General features: G+C 39.3%; 1 protein-coding gene across 2 annotated transcripts in view; it reads left to right on the top strand.

Annotated features, from left to right (window-relative positions):
• The window catches only part of PLEKHM3 (pleckstrin homology domain containing M3), a 204,045-nt gene that overhangs the window by 72,605 nt on the left and 111,168 nt on the right, over positions 1–20,272 (top strand). For both annotated transcript variants that reach the window (XM_054478417.2, XM_063647837.1), the window contains exon 4: positions 6,482–6,627. In XM_054478417.2, the coding sequence (XP_054334392.1) occupies positions 6,482–6,627 (146 nt within the window). The remainder of the gene's footprint in view (positions 1–6,481; positions 6,628–20,272) is intronic.

Raw genomic sequence — 20,272 nt, 5'->3', positions numbered from 1 at the left:
AAATGTTTAATGTCTTAATTGATTTATGGCTAAACAGATAGCTCCTACTTTATGGGTCACCACCTTGTCCCAAAGACAGAATAACTTGGATGCTTGGGATGCAAAAAGTTTTGGATCACTGATTTTTGAGTAGATGTTTCTCAGTGTCCCTCACTCTTTACCCCCTTTCTACTTTATAGTTATGTAGAATTCTATAGCTTCAGTTTCACCATGTTAACTTCAGACTACATATGTGTGGTCAGTCTCAAATTTCAGCTCTGTTCCCTCTGACAGTGGAGGATGCAAGTATGGGGCCCAGGTTTGCTTTGCCTCTACTTCCTTTAATGGACCTCAAAGCTACATTGCAAAAATTGCTTGTGCTCTGTGTCAAATAATCCTTTCTTTAAACACTGTGCCCAACTTTGTGCTAATCCCAGGGAGGACTTTGAATTGTATACCAAATGTAATACCTTATTTTTTAAAGCACAGGTTCAAAATTTGACTATTTAATGAGCTAATGGTTAGAGACTATAAGCTGGGAAAGCTAAGTTCTTTATGACTTTAACCCCTAATCCTTGTAAAATAGCAAGTCCTTGAACCTGCATGTCTATTTTTCTTCATTTTGGGAAATCTGGTCTGAAGAGCATATGATCAAAGTCTAGGCCTTCAAGCAACATTTTACACAGTGCTTACTGCAGTTCACTGTCCCCAGCCAGGAAAATGGAGGGATGGAAGGAGGGACAGGGAAGTCCCCTTGCTCATTCCTGTGGACATCTCTCCCTACTTAGTGCATAAAATAAAAGAGGATGTGAAACTCGCCAGATTTTTTTTTCTATTTTTACAGAGAAAACGACAATGTGTCCTCTCACCCTCTTTATCTCTTTTCCTTCCTTTTACAAAGGCACCTTCTCTTCTTTTTTATTTGCCCTTGTTCTTTTCCTAGAGCATTTCTACCTTCTAAATGCAAAAGACTGGATTCACCTTACTGAATTAGGTAAAAGCTTACTTTAAGAGATGGAAAGTGGGTGGCATAACTGACCACACTTAGCACTGTATGAGGTCCTTCCTTAGTGAGAGAGATTCACTTGGATCCAGCCACAGCTTTCTCGTTCTTCCCTCTTATGCCCATGAGTTTTCCAACTGCTGGTCAGGGAAAGGAGAACTGAAGGTAATAGTCGTAAAGTAGAGAGAAGGTGGCTGGCTTTTCCTCAAGATCGCAGCTTCAGTAACAACAACTGCAGCCAGTTGAGTTAACTAGGTACACTTGTTAGAAGAAAGATTGTGCTTTTGTGGAGAAGTATGCCAAAATTCTGCACAACCCCCAGCAACAGATTCTTTTGGGTGTATTTAGTGAAAGGCCATTTGGGAAATGGACTGTACGTGCAGCAAATAGGATTTTGGTTAAATGGTGACATTTGTTTCCAAGAGTGTATCAGAGGGGAGGCTGAGCTCTTCAGAGCATGTGTTCATTAAAGATTTGAAGTGGAGTGGGAAGCAATAATAAAAAAAAAGGCCAGTGGGTTCTCTGGTGAGATAGTTTTTTGTTCCTATGAATTGAATACACTCTGAAAAGTTTCAAAAAGAGTCTGGGAAGAATGTATTTGCTTTGATCCAACATGTGGAGTGTTCTTTACTACAAATGCCCTTTAATTTAGAAACATTGCTGAAAAGTCTGTTTGAAAGTACATAAAAATATAATATGTAAATAAGCCCTAATTAGTTATTTCAATTAATTATTTTTTGTCTCTACTTTACAGCTCTATTTTTCTCCCCATAATGTCGCTCTTCAGAGTCCAGCTTTGGCACCCTCTAAAAAAATGGTTTTTTGTAACAGTGATTATTAAGAAAAAATTTTCCCTGTTAAAAAGCCCACAATGATAAAGTAAAATCCCAGATTGTGTATTTTTATGGGGAATTGTTTCAGACATTTTTAGTCCATGATTTGCTACTGTGATAGTAAAGGAAATCTTGCAGTTAATTGAAAAAACTCGTGTTTCCTTCTTCAAATAAATGGCATGTGTTGTTTTTTAGAAAATGAATCTACATCAGGCCACTAACTAGCCTCTAATCTTCTTTTCCAACAATTCTATGTTCTTTCAAATACAAATACTTTGGATTTGGGGGTTAAAAGTTTTCATTCTTTTTAAAGTGAATAGGATACTCCCAGTGGAGACAAGAATGCTCTGGAAAAACACTGGTAAAATGAAGTCAGGTTGTTTCTACATAGCCAGTTTTTTAGAAATTGACTAAGTACCTAAAATATTGATTTTTTTGAAGCCTAGAGGGTAAACTGTGTGACAAATTCTGAGCTTTTCACTGAGCAGTCTGCACCCCCTCTGCACTTTTGTTGAATAGAAGCAGAATTTTAGAGCTCAAGGGACCTTGGAGGTCGCCTGGAAATCAGGGAGCAATCCTCAGCTTTTACCCGTCAACGTCCCGCGTGTGGGTTGGGGATAGGATGGGAGGGGGAGGATGCTCATTTCATTAGAAATGCAGATTTTTGGTCCCTACCCAAGATCTACAGAGTCAAAATCATCTCAGTGGGAAGAAGGGTCCACATTTCTCACAAACGTCTGCAGAAAATTCCATTGCTCACTCAAATTTGGCAATTCACCAATTAAAGCTAACAGGTTTATTTTGTGGTGAGGAAGCAAGGCCTAGAGAATTTGATGATCAGGGTCACAGTGGTGCCTAGGCAAGAACAGACTCAGGCTTCCTGCCTTTAGACTAGTGATGGTCTGTATACCATGTGCCTAAAGTAGTTTCGAGCATGCAGACAGGTTCAAACCTACTTCTGGGTCATTAGGGTGATTTCAGCACCAGGAGTAGGATAGCCTGGTTCTAAATAAAGTATGAAAGTAAAGACACCCAAGGACTAAAGGTAGGTGTTTATGTGCTGCTGCTTTTGTCCAAACTAAAACCCGAATGGACCCTATCCATGTTCTCTCATCTCTGTCTTTTATGAGCCTGGAGACCTGTGCATAGTTGCGAGGATGTTTAACTCAATTAGTTAACTGAGTTGATCCCCCAGCATGGTGAGCTTTGGATCTGTGTGCCCGGTTGATGTGAACATTCTTAGGCTATAGGCTTTCTTAAAATGCATGTTTGTGTATGTTAATATTGCCTATGTGTGTTGCATCCAGAAAATTAGAGTAAGCTCATTAAAATTATAGACAGATAAACCCAGTAGTGCCTACTAGGGAATATATAAATATCCAGCAAATGCTTACTGATGTCTGTTATATCCAAAAATTTTTTTTTAGTGTTCTTTGGTGAGAATTTAAACTATAATGATGATCCTGAATTTCTGCAATAACATGGTCACCTTTTAAGTCATTAGGAAGGATTGGATTCTACTCAGTGTCATTTTAGTGTTCAGTCAATTTGTCTACTAATTTTTGGAAATAGCAGTATCCCACTGTCTAGGATATATTAAGTTCCACTGAACTCTGTTCCACAGTTCATTCTTTCTTTCTTTTTAAAAAAAATTTTTTTTTCTTTTGAGGCAGAGCCTTCCTCTGTCACTCAGGCTGGAGTGCAGTGGCATGATCACAGCTCACTGCAGGCTTGACCTCCTGGGTTCAAGTGCTCCTCCCACCTCAGCCTCCCAGTAGCTGGGATTACAGGCCCATGCCACCACACTTCGCTAATGTTTTTGTAGAGACGGGGTTTCACCATGTTGCCCAGGCTGGTCTCAAACTCCTAGGCTCAAGCAATCCACTGGCCTCGGCCTCCCAAAGTGCTAGGATTAAAAGTGTGAGCTACTATGCCTAGCCAGTTCCACAGTTCCTATGTGAACGTGGGTAATATATAGTTCTTAGAATGGGCAACATATTTTAACAGGGATATTAATGAAAGGCTGTTTTCAGAAGCAGGTGATCAGGTTAAGAGGATCAGTTTTGGAATCACTATGGAAAATTAAAATTTCTGTATATATATACAGTTTATGTGAGTGTACATGTGCCAGATAGTACTCAGTTTATCATCCCTTCAACATAAATATTTATTGATTGTCTGCTATTTGTAAAGCTCTGTGTTAAGTGCTGAGGATAAAAAAATAGATCGGGCCGGGCATGGTGGCTTATGCCTGTAATCCTAGTACTTTGGGAGGCCAAGGCAGGAGTTCAAGACCAGCCTGGCCAACATAGTGAAGCCCCGTCTCTACTGAAAATACAAAAATTTGGCCGGGCGCGGTGGCTCATGCCTGTTATCCCAGCACTTTGGGAGGCCGAGGCGGGCGGATCACAAGGTCAGGAGATCGAGACCATCCTGGCTAACATGGTGAAACCCCGTCTCTACTAAAAATACAAAAAATTAGCCAGGCGTGGTGGCGGGCGCCTGTAATCCCAGCTACTCGGGAGGCTGAGGCAGGAGAATGGCGTGAGCCTGGGAGGTGGAGGTTGCAGTGAGCCAAGATCACGCCACCGCACTCCAGCCTGGGTGACAGAGCAAGACTCCGTCTCAAAAAAAAAAGAAAATACAACAATTAGCTGGGCATGGTGGCACAAGCCTGTAGTCCCAGCTACTCAGGAGGCTGAGGCAGGAGAATCGCTTGAACCAGGAAGGTGGAGTTTGCAGTGAGCTAAGATCGTGCCACTGCACTCCAGCTTGGACAACAGAGTGAGACTGTGTCTCAAAAAAAAAAAAAAAAAAAAATAGATCTGAGGAGTTTCTAGTGTGGTCCTGGTTGGACAAGCCCATAAAAAGGCATGATAATTTAAAGAGGCACGTGCTAAATGCCAAATGAGTAGTGCAGTCAGTGAGTGCAGTGAACAGCATTCCAACATTCACAGCCCTGTGACTGTAGCAAGATCTTCTTTGTCAATCAGGAGCTACATGTGTGTTGGTTCTAACTCATCTTTCACACATTCCTCTCATTCCTCAGCCAGTCTGAAGAACAGGAGCTTGTTATGATTTTTTTTTGCTGCTCAATAGTAAAGAAATAGCCATTCTAGAAAGGAACTGGATCAAGCTCTGGAAGCCTAATACTAATATATTTACTTATCTTCTTCCCATTTCTCATGTATTTAAAAACAGTGAGATCTAATTCTCTTTCTAGAGGATGCACTGGGAAACTGCTTAATTACTGATGACGTAGTATTTGTGATGAAAATGAAAGTTCTGTTGAGTCTTGTGATACTTTCATTCATGGAGTTCATGTGAATCAGAATCTTCTTAGGTTGGTAGTTTGTTAAATAAATGTGTTTGACCTCCTTGTAATGGAAAGGGTTACAACACTGATCATTATATTAGTAGTAGTAGTAGTAGTTGTAGTCGTAGTAGTAATTGTAGTAGTACTGAAAGAGTAATTCATTTTTGCCCCACTTCATGAAATAGGCTTAGTGCCAGATCTCTTTGATCCATATAGTTCTTGGCACCCAACCATAAAATGGGCCACATGGAAGGATTTCTAAAATGAAAGCTGTAGACCAGGAATGTCAGATTAATGATGCTGTTTGTGTATTCTTGATTACCTGTTCTGGATCTGCCAGGATTTTGTCCATGGGGATGATTGTGATGGAATTTACATACTCAGTAGAAGGTAGTTCTTCCTATCTAAAGAAAACGAGTGGCTTCCCTATGGAAGGGCTATGATTATTACCAGGTTCGCTGACAGTACCAAGACAGCACTCACAGAGTCATGGACTTTCTTAGATCTGAAAAGGGCATTGTAGGCAACCAGTAGTCTTGGGCAAGGTTTGTTGAAGTAAAGAGCAGAGAAGAGGGTGCTGTGTAAGGAGAGGTAATAAGTGTTAATATACGGAGGGTGGAGTAAGCATGCTGTGTTTATTTGGGGAACAATGAGAAGAGTTCTCTGACTGGAATAAAGTGATTACATTCCCATTGGACAGTAGTGGGAGGGAAAGTTAGAAAAGTGAGATGGAGCCAATCAGAGGCCAAATTCCTTACAATGATTTGGTAAGCAAAGTAAGGCTACATAACAGTTTTGGGGATTATTTTAGCATCCAATTTAGAGCCAAATCCAAACTCTGGCTTTTTTGGCTTGGTGAACTCCGACAAGATACTTAACCTCATAAAAATCTTAGATTCTTCATCTATAAAATAGAGTCAATAATATCTTCCTCATAGAGAAGTGGTGCTGGTTAAACAAGATTCTGTATGAGATGCCCTCAGCAAAGTGCCTGGTGGAAATGGAATTCTGAGCAGGGCAGTGAGGAGAGATAAAGGCAAGTTTGTAGAGAGACTGATCTCTGGCAGCTGTATGCAGAAGAGATGGAATCGGAAGAAACCAGAGACAGGGGACCAGTTTATGACCCTTACAGCAATACCCTAGGAGGTGAAGGGACAGGCTGTCAGACTAGGAAGAAGAGGACACAACTGTACAACTCTATTCTCTGTAACTTCTTTTTTGTTGCAGACTTTCATTTACCTTGAGGTAAATGAAATATAACCTTGTTCTGTGATGTTAGAGCTCTATAACCTTGTTCTGTAGTGTTAAAAGTACAACAGCAATCATAGATCTTTCTTTTTCCTTGAACAGGCTGCCAGCGATCCATAGGTCTTTCCAATGGGAAAGCCAAGGTGTGCAACTACAGTGGGTGGTATTACTGCAGTAGCTGCCACGTGGATGACAGCTTTCTCATCCCAGCACGCATAGTCCACAACTGGGATACTTCAAAATATAAGGTAGGTACAAAAACTCAGTTCACTTAATAATAATTCAGGTGTTCATATGTTCTCAGGTGGATTATAAAGATGGTGATCAAACAATTTGAAGCAGATAGATTAGGTAGTCTCATAAAAGCTGCAAGACCTTACCTAATACTTTTTATATATCTCACAGTTGAAAGGCTTCTTAACTGTGACTCTTATTAGTTTCCTCATTTAAAAAGACATATAGAGCAGTTTTTACTTCTGGTGCTAGAGTGAATTCTGAGAGAGAGGAGCCTCTTTTATTATTTTTTATTTGATCTTATCTTCAACATCACAACACTATGGGAGGATAAAAATGGGAAAATAATACACACATGAACATGCTAGTGATCTTTCTAGGCAAGGACTTATATAATCCAAGATATTTTGTTTGTTTTGTGGTTGTTGTTTTGTTTTGTTTTTGTTCATTTGTTTGTGTCGGGTTTTTTTTTTTTTTAGACATTGTCTCACTCCATCACCCAGGCTGGAGTGCAGTGGCATGATCTTGGCTCACTGCAACCTCCACTTCCTGGGTTCAAATGATTCTTGTGCCTCAACCTCCCAAGTAGCTGGAACTACACACACATGCCACCACGCCCAGCTAATTTTTGTATTTTTAGTAGAGACGGGTTTCACCATGTTGCCCAGGCTGGTCTCGAACTCCTGACCTCAAGTGATCTGCCTGTCCTGGCCTCCCAATATGCTGAGATTACAGGCATGAGCCACTGTGTGGCCCGAGATATTTCTTATAGTAGAGTAGCACTCCTACTCATGTGAAGGTCAGTCTTCTAGCAAATCCAGGCCTTTGGAACTAGAACCAGAACCTTGAGAGAAGCTATGAAGACTTCTGACCATGGGCCAACAGCAAGGAACAGTACACTGAGCCATCCTCAGGCCTTCATCAGCACTGTTGTTTTTTAAAAAGAAGAGCAAGTGAGAATCACAGGTATATGCTAATAGCTTTGCAAAGTAACTGCTAACAGCCAAGGAGGCTCTTCAGGAAGTATAAATAGCAGGCTTAGTGGCTATAAAAATGCAGGTCAATAGAGGAGAAAAGTGAGCATGGGGACACTCCAATTTAGGAGCCTAGAGACAAGAGGAGGGACCAGCAAAGGAGGCCAAGAAGGAATGAGCAGTGAGGTAGAAGGATCCCAGGGTGTCTGACAAGCCATGTGAAGAAAGTGTTTCCAGATGAATTGTGACAGATGCTGATAGCTCAAATAAGATGAGCACTGAGAACTGACGATTGGCTTTAGTAATGTGAAGGTAATTAGTGACCTTAATGAAAGCAGTTTGAATGGAGTGGTGGGAGCGAAGGTCTGATTGAAGTGGGTTCAACGTAGAATAGAGAGAGAGAAACAAGAAACAAGAATAGGCAACTCTTTTGAGAAGTTTTGCTATAAAAGGAAGAAGAGAAGTCAGGAGTAACTTGAAGGGAAGTGGGATCAAGTTAGGTTTGATTTTTTTGTTGTTGTTTTAATGGAAACAATAACCGTATGTTTTCTATGCTGATGTAAACTATCCAGAAGAGAGAGAATTGCTAGAATGATATGGTTGAATCAGTGAGAATGATGGAATTGCGTGAACAATAGGAGGGTTTGGCTATTGCTTGGAGCAAGGAATAAGAGAAAAAAGCTGTCTGCGGCCATGGGGGCCAGTAGGTACTTAGATGTGATGTTGGAAGCTTGTTGAAGTTGTATTCCATTTATATCAGTAGCTTTCATCAGATTCTTTTATTTCAGCATCTGTGATCTTAAAAAGATGAAATACCCAGTCCAAGTTACCCTGTGAAGTGCTATTATCTTCTACTTCGTAGAGAAAATAGAGGTGATTATGCAATAATCCTGTCAACTGACCTATAAACGTGCCTACATCCGCATCTATCCTCATTGTCCTCCTTCCAGCCACCAAAGAAACATTACTTGTCATGTGAAAGTTTATCCCTTCTGCCTGTGTTCATGGTCTTCTCCTCTCTTCTCCATCAGTTTTGCCAAATCTCGTCTCTTCTCCAACCCAATTTTGCCAAATCTTGTTGACCCTTGGCAGTTTCTTATTCTACTGGACTTCTCTAGGATACACTATTTGACCAGATGGACCATACTCCTTTTGAATTCTCCTGCCTTGGTTTTGATAACACACCCCCGGTTCTCCTCCCTCTAACTCTTCTTTTTCAGTCACTTTCTCTAATTTCTTATCCTCTGCCTACACCTTTAATAGTGGGCTCCTTAAGATTCATTATTTTGTTTCCCACTTTATACTCTTTCTATTGGGCATCTCTCTCACTTACATCATTTTAACTACCAGGATTCTTATGCTGATAATTCCTACTTTTATCTGCAGCTCCAGTTTTGCTACTAAAATTGAAATCTGTGGCTTTAATTGCCTATTGGACATCTCGACTTTATTTTCAACCTAGTAGTCTTCAAGATATATAAATTGATTAGCTATATGGTACAGCATTTCTACCCTTGCATAAAAAAGGTAGTAGAATTTGGCAAGTCCAGGAATCTAACTCCCTACTGGAGTAGCACTCTAGGCTTAGGATTCTGTTATGATCCTGCATCTTACACACATAATAGATAACATACTTCAATTACCAGAAGCTTTTCTGATCCTTCTGCCAGAATGTTGTGACATCTGCCTTGAATGTACCTTCTGTGCAAGGGGCTTTATATGGAAACAGGCTGTATGACTGCTTTTAAAATTGATCCATAATAGTTGTACATGTTTATGGGGTATATGTAATATTTTGATACATACATACTGTGTGTAATAATTAAATCAGGGTATCCATCACCTCAAATATTTATCATTTCTTTGGGTTGGGAACATTCAAAATGTTCTCTTCTAGCTATTTTTGAAATATACAATAAATTGTTATGAACTATAGTTGCCCTACTGTGCTATCAAACACTAGAACTTCTCTTTCCAACTATATTTTTATACCCATTAACCAACCTTTCTTCATTCCCCTCTTCCCCCTACTTTTCTTAGCCTCTGGTAACCACCATTCTACTCACTACCTCCATGAGATCAATTTTTTTGCTCCTACGTAAGAGTGAAAATATGTGATATTTGTCTTGTCTGTGCCTGCCTTATTTCTTTTTTCTTTCTTTCTTTCTTTTTTTTTTTCTTTTGAGACAGAGTCTTGCTCTGTTGCCAGGTTGGAGTTCAGTGGTACAATCTTGGCTCACTGCAACCTCCGCCTCCCAGGTTCAAGTGATTCTCATGCCTCAGCCTCCCGAGTAACTGGCACTACAGGCACGTGCCACCACACCCAGCTAGTTTTTGTATTTTTTAGTAGAGACAGGGTTTCACCATGTTGGCCAGGATGATCTCGATCTCTTGACCTTGTGATCCACCCTCCTCGGCCTCCCACAGGGCTGGCATTACAGGAGTGAGCCACCGGGCCGAGCTGGCTTATTTCACTTTAATTTCCAGTTCTATCCATGTTGCTGCAAATGACAGAATTATATTCTTTTTTTTTTTTTTTGAAACAGGGTCTCACTCTGTCACTCAAGATGTGAAGTGCGGTGGCACGGTCATGGCTCACTGCAGCCTTGACCTCCTGGGCTCAAGCAGTCCTCCCACCTCAGCCTCCCAACTAACTGGGACCATAGGTGCACACCACTACATCCGACTAATTTTTGTATTTTTTGTAGAGTCTGGGTTTCGCCATGTTGCCCAGGCTGGCCTTGAACTCCTGAGCTCAAGCAGTCTTCCCACCTTGGCTTCCCAAAGGCATGAGCCACCACACCTGGACAAAAATTTCATTCTTTTTTATGGCTAAATAATATCCCGTTGTGCATATATACCACATTATCCATTTGTCCATTGATGGGCACTTAAGTTGATTCCATATCTACCACCTTTTGGTTATATATCTAGCAGTGAGACTGCTGGGTCATATGTTAGTTCTATTTTTACTTTATTGAAGAACTCCCATACTGTTTTCCACAGTGGCTGTACTAATTTGCATTCCCACTAACAGTGTCTGAGCATTCATTCCCTTTTGTCCACATCCTCACCAGCATCTGTTATTTTCTGTCTTTTGAGTAATAGCCATTTTAACTGGAGTAAGATGATATCTCATTGTGGTTTTGATTTGCATTTCCCTGATGATTAGTGATGTTGAGCATTTTTTAACATACCTGTTGGCTATTTGTATGTGTTTATTGAGAACTGTCTATTCAGATCTTTTGCTCATTTTAAAATAAGATTTATTTTTGTTGCTACTGGGTTGAGTTGCTTATATATTCTGGTTATTAATCCCTTGTCAGATTAATGGCTTGCACATATTTTCTTCCATTTTGTACATTGTCTCTTCACTTTGTTGGTTGTTTCTTTTGCTATGCAGAAGCTTTTTAGCTTGATGTAATCCTACCTATCTATTTTTGCTCTTGTTGCCTGTGCTTTTGAGGTCTTACCCAAAAAATCTTTGCCCAGGCCAATGTTCTGAAGCATTTTTTCAATGCTTCCTTCTGGTCATTTTATTTGTCAGGTCTTACATTTCAGTCTCTAATACATTTTTATTTGATTTTTGTATATCCTGAGGGGGTCTAGTTTCATTCTTCTGTATATGAATATCCAGTTTTCCCAGCACCATTTACTGAAGAGACTGTCCTTTCCCCAGTGTAGGTCCTTGGCAGCTTTGTTGAAAATGAGTTGGTTGTAAATGCATGGATTTATTTCTGGGTTCTTGTTCTGTTCCATTGGTCTATGTGTGTATGTCTGTTTTGATGCCACCTTGCTAGCAGATATCTGAGACTTACTTTCATTGTAACTATGTTACCTGGGAGCAAGTAGGTGGGGAAGCGCCCTAGAGCTGTCACCTACCTGGAATCTTTGGAGTCTAATAAAACAAACATGAAAATTGTGAGTGGTCAATTGGCTTATGTCCTTTTCTACTATATCCCTGGGCAACTCTGTTTCCAGTTCTACCCAATAATCATCCAAATCTTCACTGTTTTCAAGACGCCTCTTCCTGAATATTCTCAGCATATGACCTTGTCTCCTACTTCAAGGAGAAAAATGAAGTTATGAAATATGAATATGAATATCTACAAATCTATCTATATTTTTACCTATCCTGTTTTCCCTCCTAACTTGAGAGAAAGAAGAACCCCTTCTCTTGTTTAGTGACCATCTTTCCACCTGTGCTCCAGATATTTTTATCCATCTAGGGAATCCTTGCTTATGCTTTGAGAGCTAAAGAAGGCATGTCCTCCGTGGTGACAGCTTTTTGGTTGCTCCCCACCATTCCCCATTGACTGCATTGCTGGCTCTTTCCTTCGTGCCACTATTGTGTCATGTGGACCTTGAGAATTGCACTTATTAAGGGATTAATAGCAGGAGCTTGGAGTTAAAACCTCTACCTGTTATCAGGTGCTTGATTTGTTGGGGCAAATTGCTTGAATTTCCTAGAGCCTCAGTTTTGTAATCTGTAAAACGAGCCCAGACTGCCAGGGCTCAAGTCTTAGCATTGTCACTTGTTAGTTAGCTGTTTAACCTAGGCAAGTTATTTAGACTCTGGATGTCAGTTTTCTCATATGTAAAATGAGGATATTAATGCCTTATAGAGTTACTGCTGGGTAAATGGGTTAATGTATGTGTCATGTTTAGAACAGTGCCTAGCACATAGTGTGTACCTAGCACATAGTATGTTCTCGTCATAATTTCACATATTTACCTAAAAGAGTTGTGTGAATTGGGGTAATATAAGAAAAGCACTTAGCAAATGACTATGATAAGCACTTAATGAATGGAAGCTGTTACTATTTTCATTATCATAACATCTATATAACAGCTAGTTGTTGTCTATTTTCTCTATAAAGGTGAGCTCTCTGGGCACACGGAATGTGTTTTAGCACAGTTCTGGCACATAGTAGACAAGCAGGAATGTATATTAAATGAATGAAAGAATGAAGCCTGTCCCAAACTCAGCAGTTCCCAAATTGGCCTTATCACATCACACTCACCAGATGTTCCCCCAAGTGCACATTACCTGTCTTGGTGAATGCCCCACAGTCACCACTGCCAGATGTGGGAGACATCCTGGACTCCTCCCTCTGCCACACCTATGCTGCCTAAGCAGTTAGCAAAACCAAGCCTTTATTTTAGCTCTTGAGGCCATGCTCTCCACTATACTCCAGTCCCACCACACTAACTCAAACCTTTAGTCTCACTTACATGAAGGAAGTGAGGAGCCTCCTATTTGCGCTTCCTGCCTTTAAGCATCGCTCTCTGGCTGGTATATTTCAAAAGAAAAGTCCTAATCTTACCTTAAGTAAGTTTCTTACTCGCTCTCAGTCTTAGTTTCTTCACCTTTAGAATGGAAATAATAATAGAACCCAGTTCATAAGGTTGCTGTTTGCTTAAATGAGTGATTCACAGAAAGCACCTGGCACAGGGTGTGGCGCATCATAAGCCCTCAGTTATGGTTAGCTTTGACTACGATTGTATACAGGACAAATACAATTCTCTTAGCCTTCGTGATCCTTAGTCCCTGCCTGCCTTCCTAGCTCCTTCATCCATAACCGTTTCCCAGCATCAATCTCTTCATTAATATTACAGCCATCCGTCTATTTCCCTGTCATGCCATGCTGTTTCGCACCTCATGTCTTCCTCTTGCCCTCACCCACAACAGCAAATCCTAAAACCCAGCTTAAAACCTCTTTTCTTCTCCTGATTCTTTCTTTCCTCTCTACCAGACAAAATTATCATTCTATCCTCTGCTTCTTGTACTTGACACTTTGAATATAGGCTATAAATATATTTGCCATATGTGTATTAGATAAAAACTTATTTAGAGGGAAAGAATGATAGTTGAGCTTGGTTTAGAAATTTTGGATTAATCTGCTTGGAGCGGGGCTTTGATAGCTGTGAGAGGTGTATAGAGAGCAAGTGAGTGAGGCAGTCCGAGCTCTGTGATCCGTTGAGAGCTTAGGTGTGTGGCACCTGCCACCAGTATACACACCAATTAGTAAAGCAAAAGCAGAAAAGGTGGCACTGAATAAGAAAAATGAAAAGGCAAGCATGGTTGATGATGGCATGAAATGGAGGAGGAGATCCGAGTCTGTTTGCAATGAGCTCTGAAGGTCACAGAAATCACCAATGTAGCCCTCATTGACACTTAAAATCTCTCTGTAAAGCAGGATGTTTTGTTGTGGTGGTCATTCGAGTAATTAGATTTGATTTTGAGAGGATAGGTAGGTAATTGAAGATATTAGGTACACTTGCTTCATCCATGTTGCACATGAGGAAAATCTCCTTTGTCAGACCACTCCTTCCCAAGTTCTTAGTGGACCAAGGAAGATTTTAAAGCAAAAGTGGACCTGGTGGATTTTATCTGGATCATCTCTCATTGGCATTAAGTAACTATATTCCATTTAGTCCAGTGTCTGGCTGTCTTTTCTCAGATATCAGGATTTAACTTAATTCTCCTAATTGTGAGGATCAATTCAGACCTATCAGTTTCCAAGACCAGACATCGTTCTGTTAGATCTGTCTGCTATCCTTAATAGCAAGTACGTGACTGGCTTGAATATCCATTTAAAAGAGTAAAAAAATGGTTTTGCAGAACAGAATGAAATCTGTCATCTTAAGCACTTCCTGGCCTGCCCTCTGGAGTATTAATAATCCTAATTATTTTTAAAGCAGGATTTCATCTATTTTCTGGTGTTATACTGAAGATTGAATTGAGCTCCAAGATTAGGAAGCGCTAAACCCTATCCTCAATTTCTATAGCCATTTTCTAATAAAATCTCTTTGAAGATAACTTTCCCTATCCCCCTAATCAAAAATATCAAGCGTAGCAAAGAGATGTTAAGGAAATCAAACAACCCCAACTCTTCCAAATAGTTCCCCTTAGTTTTGTTTAAAAAAAATTTATTTGTATCCTAGCTTGAATATTCACATTCCATTTAGCTAGGGGTTTTTCATGTTACATAAACCATTTCCTATCTCTACATCTTGAGAGGTATTCAAGGCAAGCTCTACTGCCCTTGTGGAGCTGAGGAAAAGCTCACTGATGGGAAAAACCTCTTGATCAGGGTCATTTGGAGATTCTGAGAACAAATTGTAATTAAACTGAAGGTTTCCTAATTTCTCTTCCATTAGCCCACAGTGACTGTTTTAACAGGACTAAGAAGCATTACCATTAGAATTGATTTTATTATGATTTTGGCTATGAATTTTTATGATAGAGATGGGAATAAATACAGGAAGGAAATGTTTTACCAAAGCAATAAGTGGTTATTTTATGGTGGTAAGATTATAGATATTTTTTTCCTCTGTTGATCTTTATTCTCCAAATTTTCAGTAATGGGATTATATTACTTTTATAATTTTATAAATTTTAACTGTCATATTTTATTTAAGAAAATATATATTAAAAGTTAACTTTTTTAATGCCTTGGAATTTTTTTTTTTTTTTTTTTTGAGACAGGGTCGTGCTCTGTTACCCAGGCTGGAGTGCAGTGGCACGATTGTAGCTCACTGCAGCCTTGAACTCTGGCGCTCAAGCATTCCTCCCACCCCAGCCTCCTGAGTAGTTGGGACTACAGGCGCATGCCACCACACCTGGCTAATTTTTAAATTAGTTTTTGGTAGAGACAAAGTCTTGCTATGTTGCCCAGGCTGGTCTCAAACTCCTGGCCTAAAGCAATCCTCCTACCTCAGCCTCCCAAAATGTTGGGATTATAGGCATGAGCCACTGTGCCTGGACCAGAATTATAGATGTAAATGATTGTTCTGTCCTGTGATAGATAACTTGAGAGTTTAATGTGGTAAGTGAGGCTGTTTTTCCCTAAATGCCTTGCACTGCTATATTTTATTCATTCTTCTTTTTTGAATATAGTATACTTTCAGTAAGTTCAAGGTTCGAAAAGTAAAAGGGGGCATGCGTACATACATAAATAATCTCCTTTTTGCTCACCCCGTTCTTCTCAGAGGCAACCAAAACACTCCTTTCTCGTGTATGCTTCCAGAGATATTTTATGTACATGTATTTTTTCATACAAAAATGACAATATAGTATACACCCAGTGCTTAGAGAGCTTTCCATTTAGATAATAAAACTCTTCCTTGCATTTTTTTAAAATATTTCATGAATTTTACACACGTATTTACACACACATACACACACTAATTTATCTAACCAGTTCTTTTTTTGATGGACATTTAGATTTTTCCAGTCTTTTGCTATTATAGACAGTAATTCAGTGAATAACTTTTTACATAATATTGAATATAATTTTTTTCATTGATAAGCAAAACTATCTGTAGATAACTTCCTAGATGTAGGTATGTACATTTGTGAGTTTGATGGATAGTGCCAAGTTGCCCTCAATTAGGGTTGTATGCTCTTTGTTTTCACCTTGTAGCTTCCTATAGGTGCCTCTCTTCCCCTGGTGCTAGGATGTCAGCTGTCATTTATGTTGTATCCGTGGTGCCTCTAGCTATCTTTTCTTCTTTATGGACACTAAATATGTTATGAACTTAGAAACAAATAACCAAGCTGTAGGAACTATGTCTAAAGCAAGACTGTATGCTTCAAAGTTATGGCCAGAGCATTGCAAATTATTCATTCATTTGTTCAAGAAGTATTTATTGGATATTTATTGTGCTCACTGTTCTAGGCACTGGGGATATAGTTTCTTTCCTTATGGATGCTCTTATTCCAGTGAAAGGAGAAAGACAGTAAAAAAATACAGAAATAGACTGGGCGCAGTGGCTCATGCCTATAATCCCAGTGCTTTTGGAGGCTGAAGCAGAAGGATTTGCTTGAGACCAGCTTGGGCAGCAGCAAGACCCTATCTCTACAAAAAATTTAAAAATTAACCAGGCGTGGTGGGCATGCACCTGTAGTCCTACCTAGCTACTCCAGAGGCTGAGGTGGGAGGATCCCTTGAGCTCAGAAGTTTGAAGTTACAGTGAACTATGATCATGCCACTGCATTCCAGCCAGCCTGGGCAACAGAGCAAAACCTTGTCTCTAAAACAGAATAAAATAAAATAAATTGCACAAATAAGTAACTTTTGTATAAATGAAATGTTACTGAACTTCAGTTTTATTTTAAAGTTAAAATCAAATGGGATCCTACATGTCAGTGTCCTGCTTAATTACATTATAGGTTAGTCTTCATTTGTAGCCTACTTGCTGTGAGATGGAGAAGGGGCAGGAAAACTCTTTTATGGAGTGATAAGCTGATAGAGTATGGTAACATTATTAAAAAATAAGAAGAATTGTGAATGTAAACAGTGCTAAAAAGCAGAGAGCAGAGTATCCATGGATCTGAGTTCTGGCTCTAATTCTGCCATGACGTGACCACAAATAAGTTACTTATATGCTCTTTGTACTCAATCTTCTCTTCTATTAAATACAGGCAATGGATTAGTTCAGTGTTTCTCAAAGTGTATTCCACAGAGCATTACCAAATTCTTTCGTGTTAGTAGGTGTTACGCAAAAAGGAGGGCCACAGCTAGCCCAGCTTTATGGGAATTGGAAAAGGGCCCCTCCAGAACACAGCTTAGCAAACTCACAGCTCAGCAAGAGGATGCAGCAAGGTAGAGAAAGACGCCCTTTCTTCTGGTTGGTGAGTGGGGGTCCAGGCTGGATCTTATCTCCCACACTCCCACCGCCCATGCATCCTGTGCAGCACTAAACAGCTGCCCTGTCTGTAGTAAAATAGCTTTGAGAAGTGGCTGGGTTAAGGAGATTTTCTTCGGTACAAGATGTCTCAGTTTTAATATGCAAACATGCTGTGCTTTGAATCTCCAAGGAAAGAAAGTGGTGTGTGGCATACATCTTATTGGACTTCAAACGTCTTTTTTGTGGGACTAGTGTTCCTTGGAACACAAGTTGAGAAAAATTGAATTAGATTATCTTTACTAGTCTTTGTTATTCTATGAGTCCTTCTTATTCATGTTTTATTCTGATACATTTTCCTCCTTTAATAAAAAATAAAGTCCTCGCTACCACCACCATAATACCATGTCATCTCCAAATTGCTATCTATGGTTAAACATTCCCTTTGCCCCATTACGTTATCACCAGGGGCTATTTTTGTGGGGGAGCATACCAGAACACTCTCCCTCAGGATTACGCAAACCTGAACAACATTCAAGAACTTTGTTTTTAAGAAGGGGCTGTCACTAGTGTAACAAAAGTTGTATTATGTTCGAGTCTATACTGATGACACTTAATAATGTTCAAATCAAGTGACGTGTGTTTACTTATAAATGTATATGTGTAAATAGCAGATCTGGTCATTATTAGTTTGTAGCTAATCATAATGTGATTTTACCATTTTCTCCAACTCCTCCTGAATGTGAGTTAGGGGAGGAGGCCTCATTCCTCTTGGATTCCTCCTTCTCATCTCTCTTGAATCATGTAGACGGCAGGGTTGTGAAGAAAGAATCAGTTCACAAACTGCAGCACAATCACCGTCACAGAGTTGAGTTCTTATAGCTTAAACTATTCTGTTTATAAGCTACAAAAGCTATGGAAAGAAATTCATTCATATGAATAGAATGAATATAATTAATAAATATTAAATATTATTTGGTAAAATACTAATAGGTCAATACTAATACTAATGTGAATGGAGTGGTATCATGGAAAAGAATGGAGCCAAAACCATTCATTTTTAAAAATAGAGTTTTGAGCTCATTCATCTGCACCTGACTATGAGCTGAATTTTTCTTTACATAAGAAATGGCAGCAGGCTTTTTAGGTTTTTCATAGTTTGATTGGCAAGAAGTAGGACAGTAGTTCTTAGCTCTTAGTTGGAACATAGTCAGTGTTCACATATAATTCATGTAATATTTATATTAACAAAAAAACTTTTTCTCAAATAAACTTTATCACCTAAGAATATCTTTGGCTTTTGTTCCTAAGTAACTTTTTTTTTTAACATTTTCTTTTTTAATTCAAGTTGAGTTTGAGAGTGCAATCCTCATGCCAGTGTGGAGGGTCATTTAGAACTTAGGAAATCAGTGGGGATACAATGCTCTATTTTGCAAAAATAGTATGCCATGCCAGATTTTGAGTTCTCTCAAAAATTCCCTCACCGATTGTTAGTGGCTGATTCTCAAAAATGAGTGCATGTGCTCAGCCTTGCTGCCAAAAATGGCTGAACATGGTGGGGATTTGTTCATGTACTCAGGCAGCAGCAGTAGCGATGTGCACCGTATGCCTACTGCTAGTAACAACTGGTGAAGGCAGCGCATCCGACATGGTTGAAACGAGCTCTCTTTTTGCTTTTTGTAATTTCAGTTTATGAATACTGATGTCAGTGGCTGCTGTTCCATTTGTCTCACTGCTTTTACCTTCTCTGTAAAAGATTTTTTTCTTCCTTTCGGGCTTAAGTACCACCTGAAGAGAGAAGCCTTTTAAGGCCTGGGAGACTGGCCAGTGCCCTCTGTCGCTCTGTTCACCTACTAAAAGGTAGCATTGTTAACCTAATTCAGCAGGGCTCTGACTCCATATAAACACTGCTCAATAGAGCCAGAAGGACTAATTGAATTGTACAATACATCATTTTTTAGCAACAGTTTCAAGTGGGTTGTACTTCATTTCCCAAAACACCATCAGTCTTTTCCTCATTTTAAGATATTTAAATATCACAAATATTTAATAATGATAAATAAAATATTTAAACCCAATTCTTTCTTTCCCACTGAACTGTGGGCTATTATACCTAAAGACAGGGCCATGCTTGTTTTATTCTCCACTGAATGCCTAATGCCTGCTACAGTATCTGGCATGTACCTGTGTCTATTAATAAATGCCTCAAAAATAAAAGTGAGGAATAACTGTTATTTCCAATCTGGTTAGATAGTTGAAGATTTTGGCTAATTCTAGGTGCCTCTTTGTGACCTGGATTTTCAGAGACTGTAAACTTCTCTAATTCTGTAACTCTAACTCTGCAGGATGCTATAGGATCACACAACACAACAGGTACCTCAAAAATAATTGCTTATAAGGAAAAAAATTAGAAGTTTATTTTTTAAATGATGTATTTTTTGCATTCCTATAAAGAACATAAACTTTGGTATAAGCTTTGCGATGTAAGAAAATGATCATATTGAATTTTATGTTTATGTACGAGAAATTTAATAATCAACATATAATAGCCATACATTTAATTATCACATATACATACAGAGAGGTTTTTATGTTTGTTTCTGCCTGTTGTACTCTATTCTGTCCTGTATTTGTTCACCAAGTGAATTTCTGTTTATCTTCTACACCCAGATCCAGTGCCACCTGCTTTGCCAACCCTCTCCCCACCAGGAGAGTTGATTTCTCCCTCCTCTAAGCTACCGGTGGGCCCCATCCATACCTCTTTGGTAGCAGATGACAGGGTACACGCTGCATGTTACATGTGGTTTTGTTTTAAATATTTGTCTCATACTAAACAGTGAGCCATCTGAGGGTAGGAACTGTATCCTATATATCTTTATTAATATTCTTCTAGCCTACCATATAAAACATAGTAGATTTTTTATTTTCTTTTTAATAAGCAAAGTTTTTTGTTTATTTCAATGTTGAATTCTAACCTTGCTCCTAGAGAGATTTTTTTTTTTTTTTTGGAGATGGAGTCTGGCTCAGTCGCCCAAGCTGGAGTGCAGTGGCG

This window comes from Pongo pygmaeus, chromosome 11, assembly GCF_028885625.2.
Source record: "Pongo pygmaeus isolate AG05252 chromosome 11, NHGRI_mPonPyg2-v2.0_pri, whole genome shotgun sequence".
NCBI lineage: Eukaryota > Metazoa > Chordata > Mammalia > Primates > Hominidae > Pongo > Pongo pygmaeus.
This window is presented reverse-complemented; position numbering and strand designations above follow the sequence as displayed.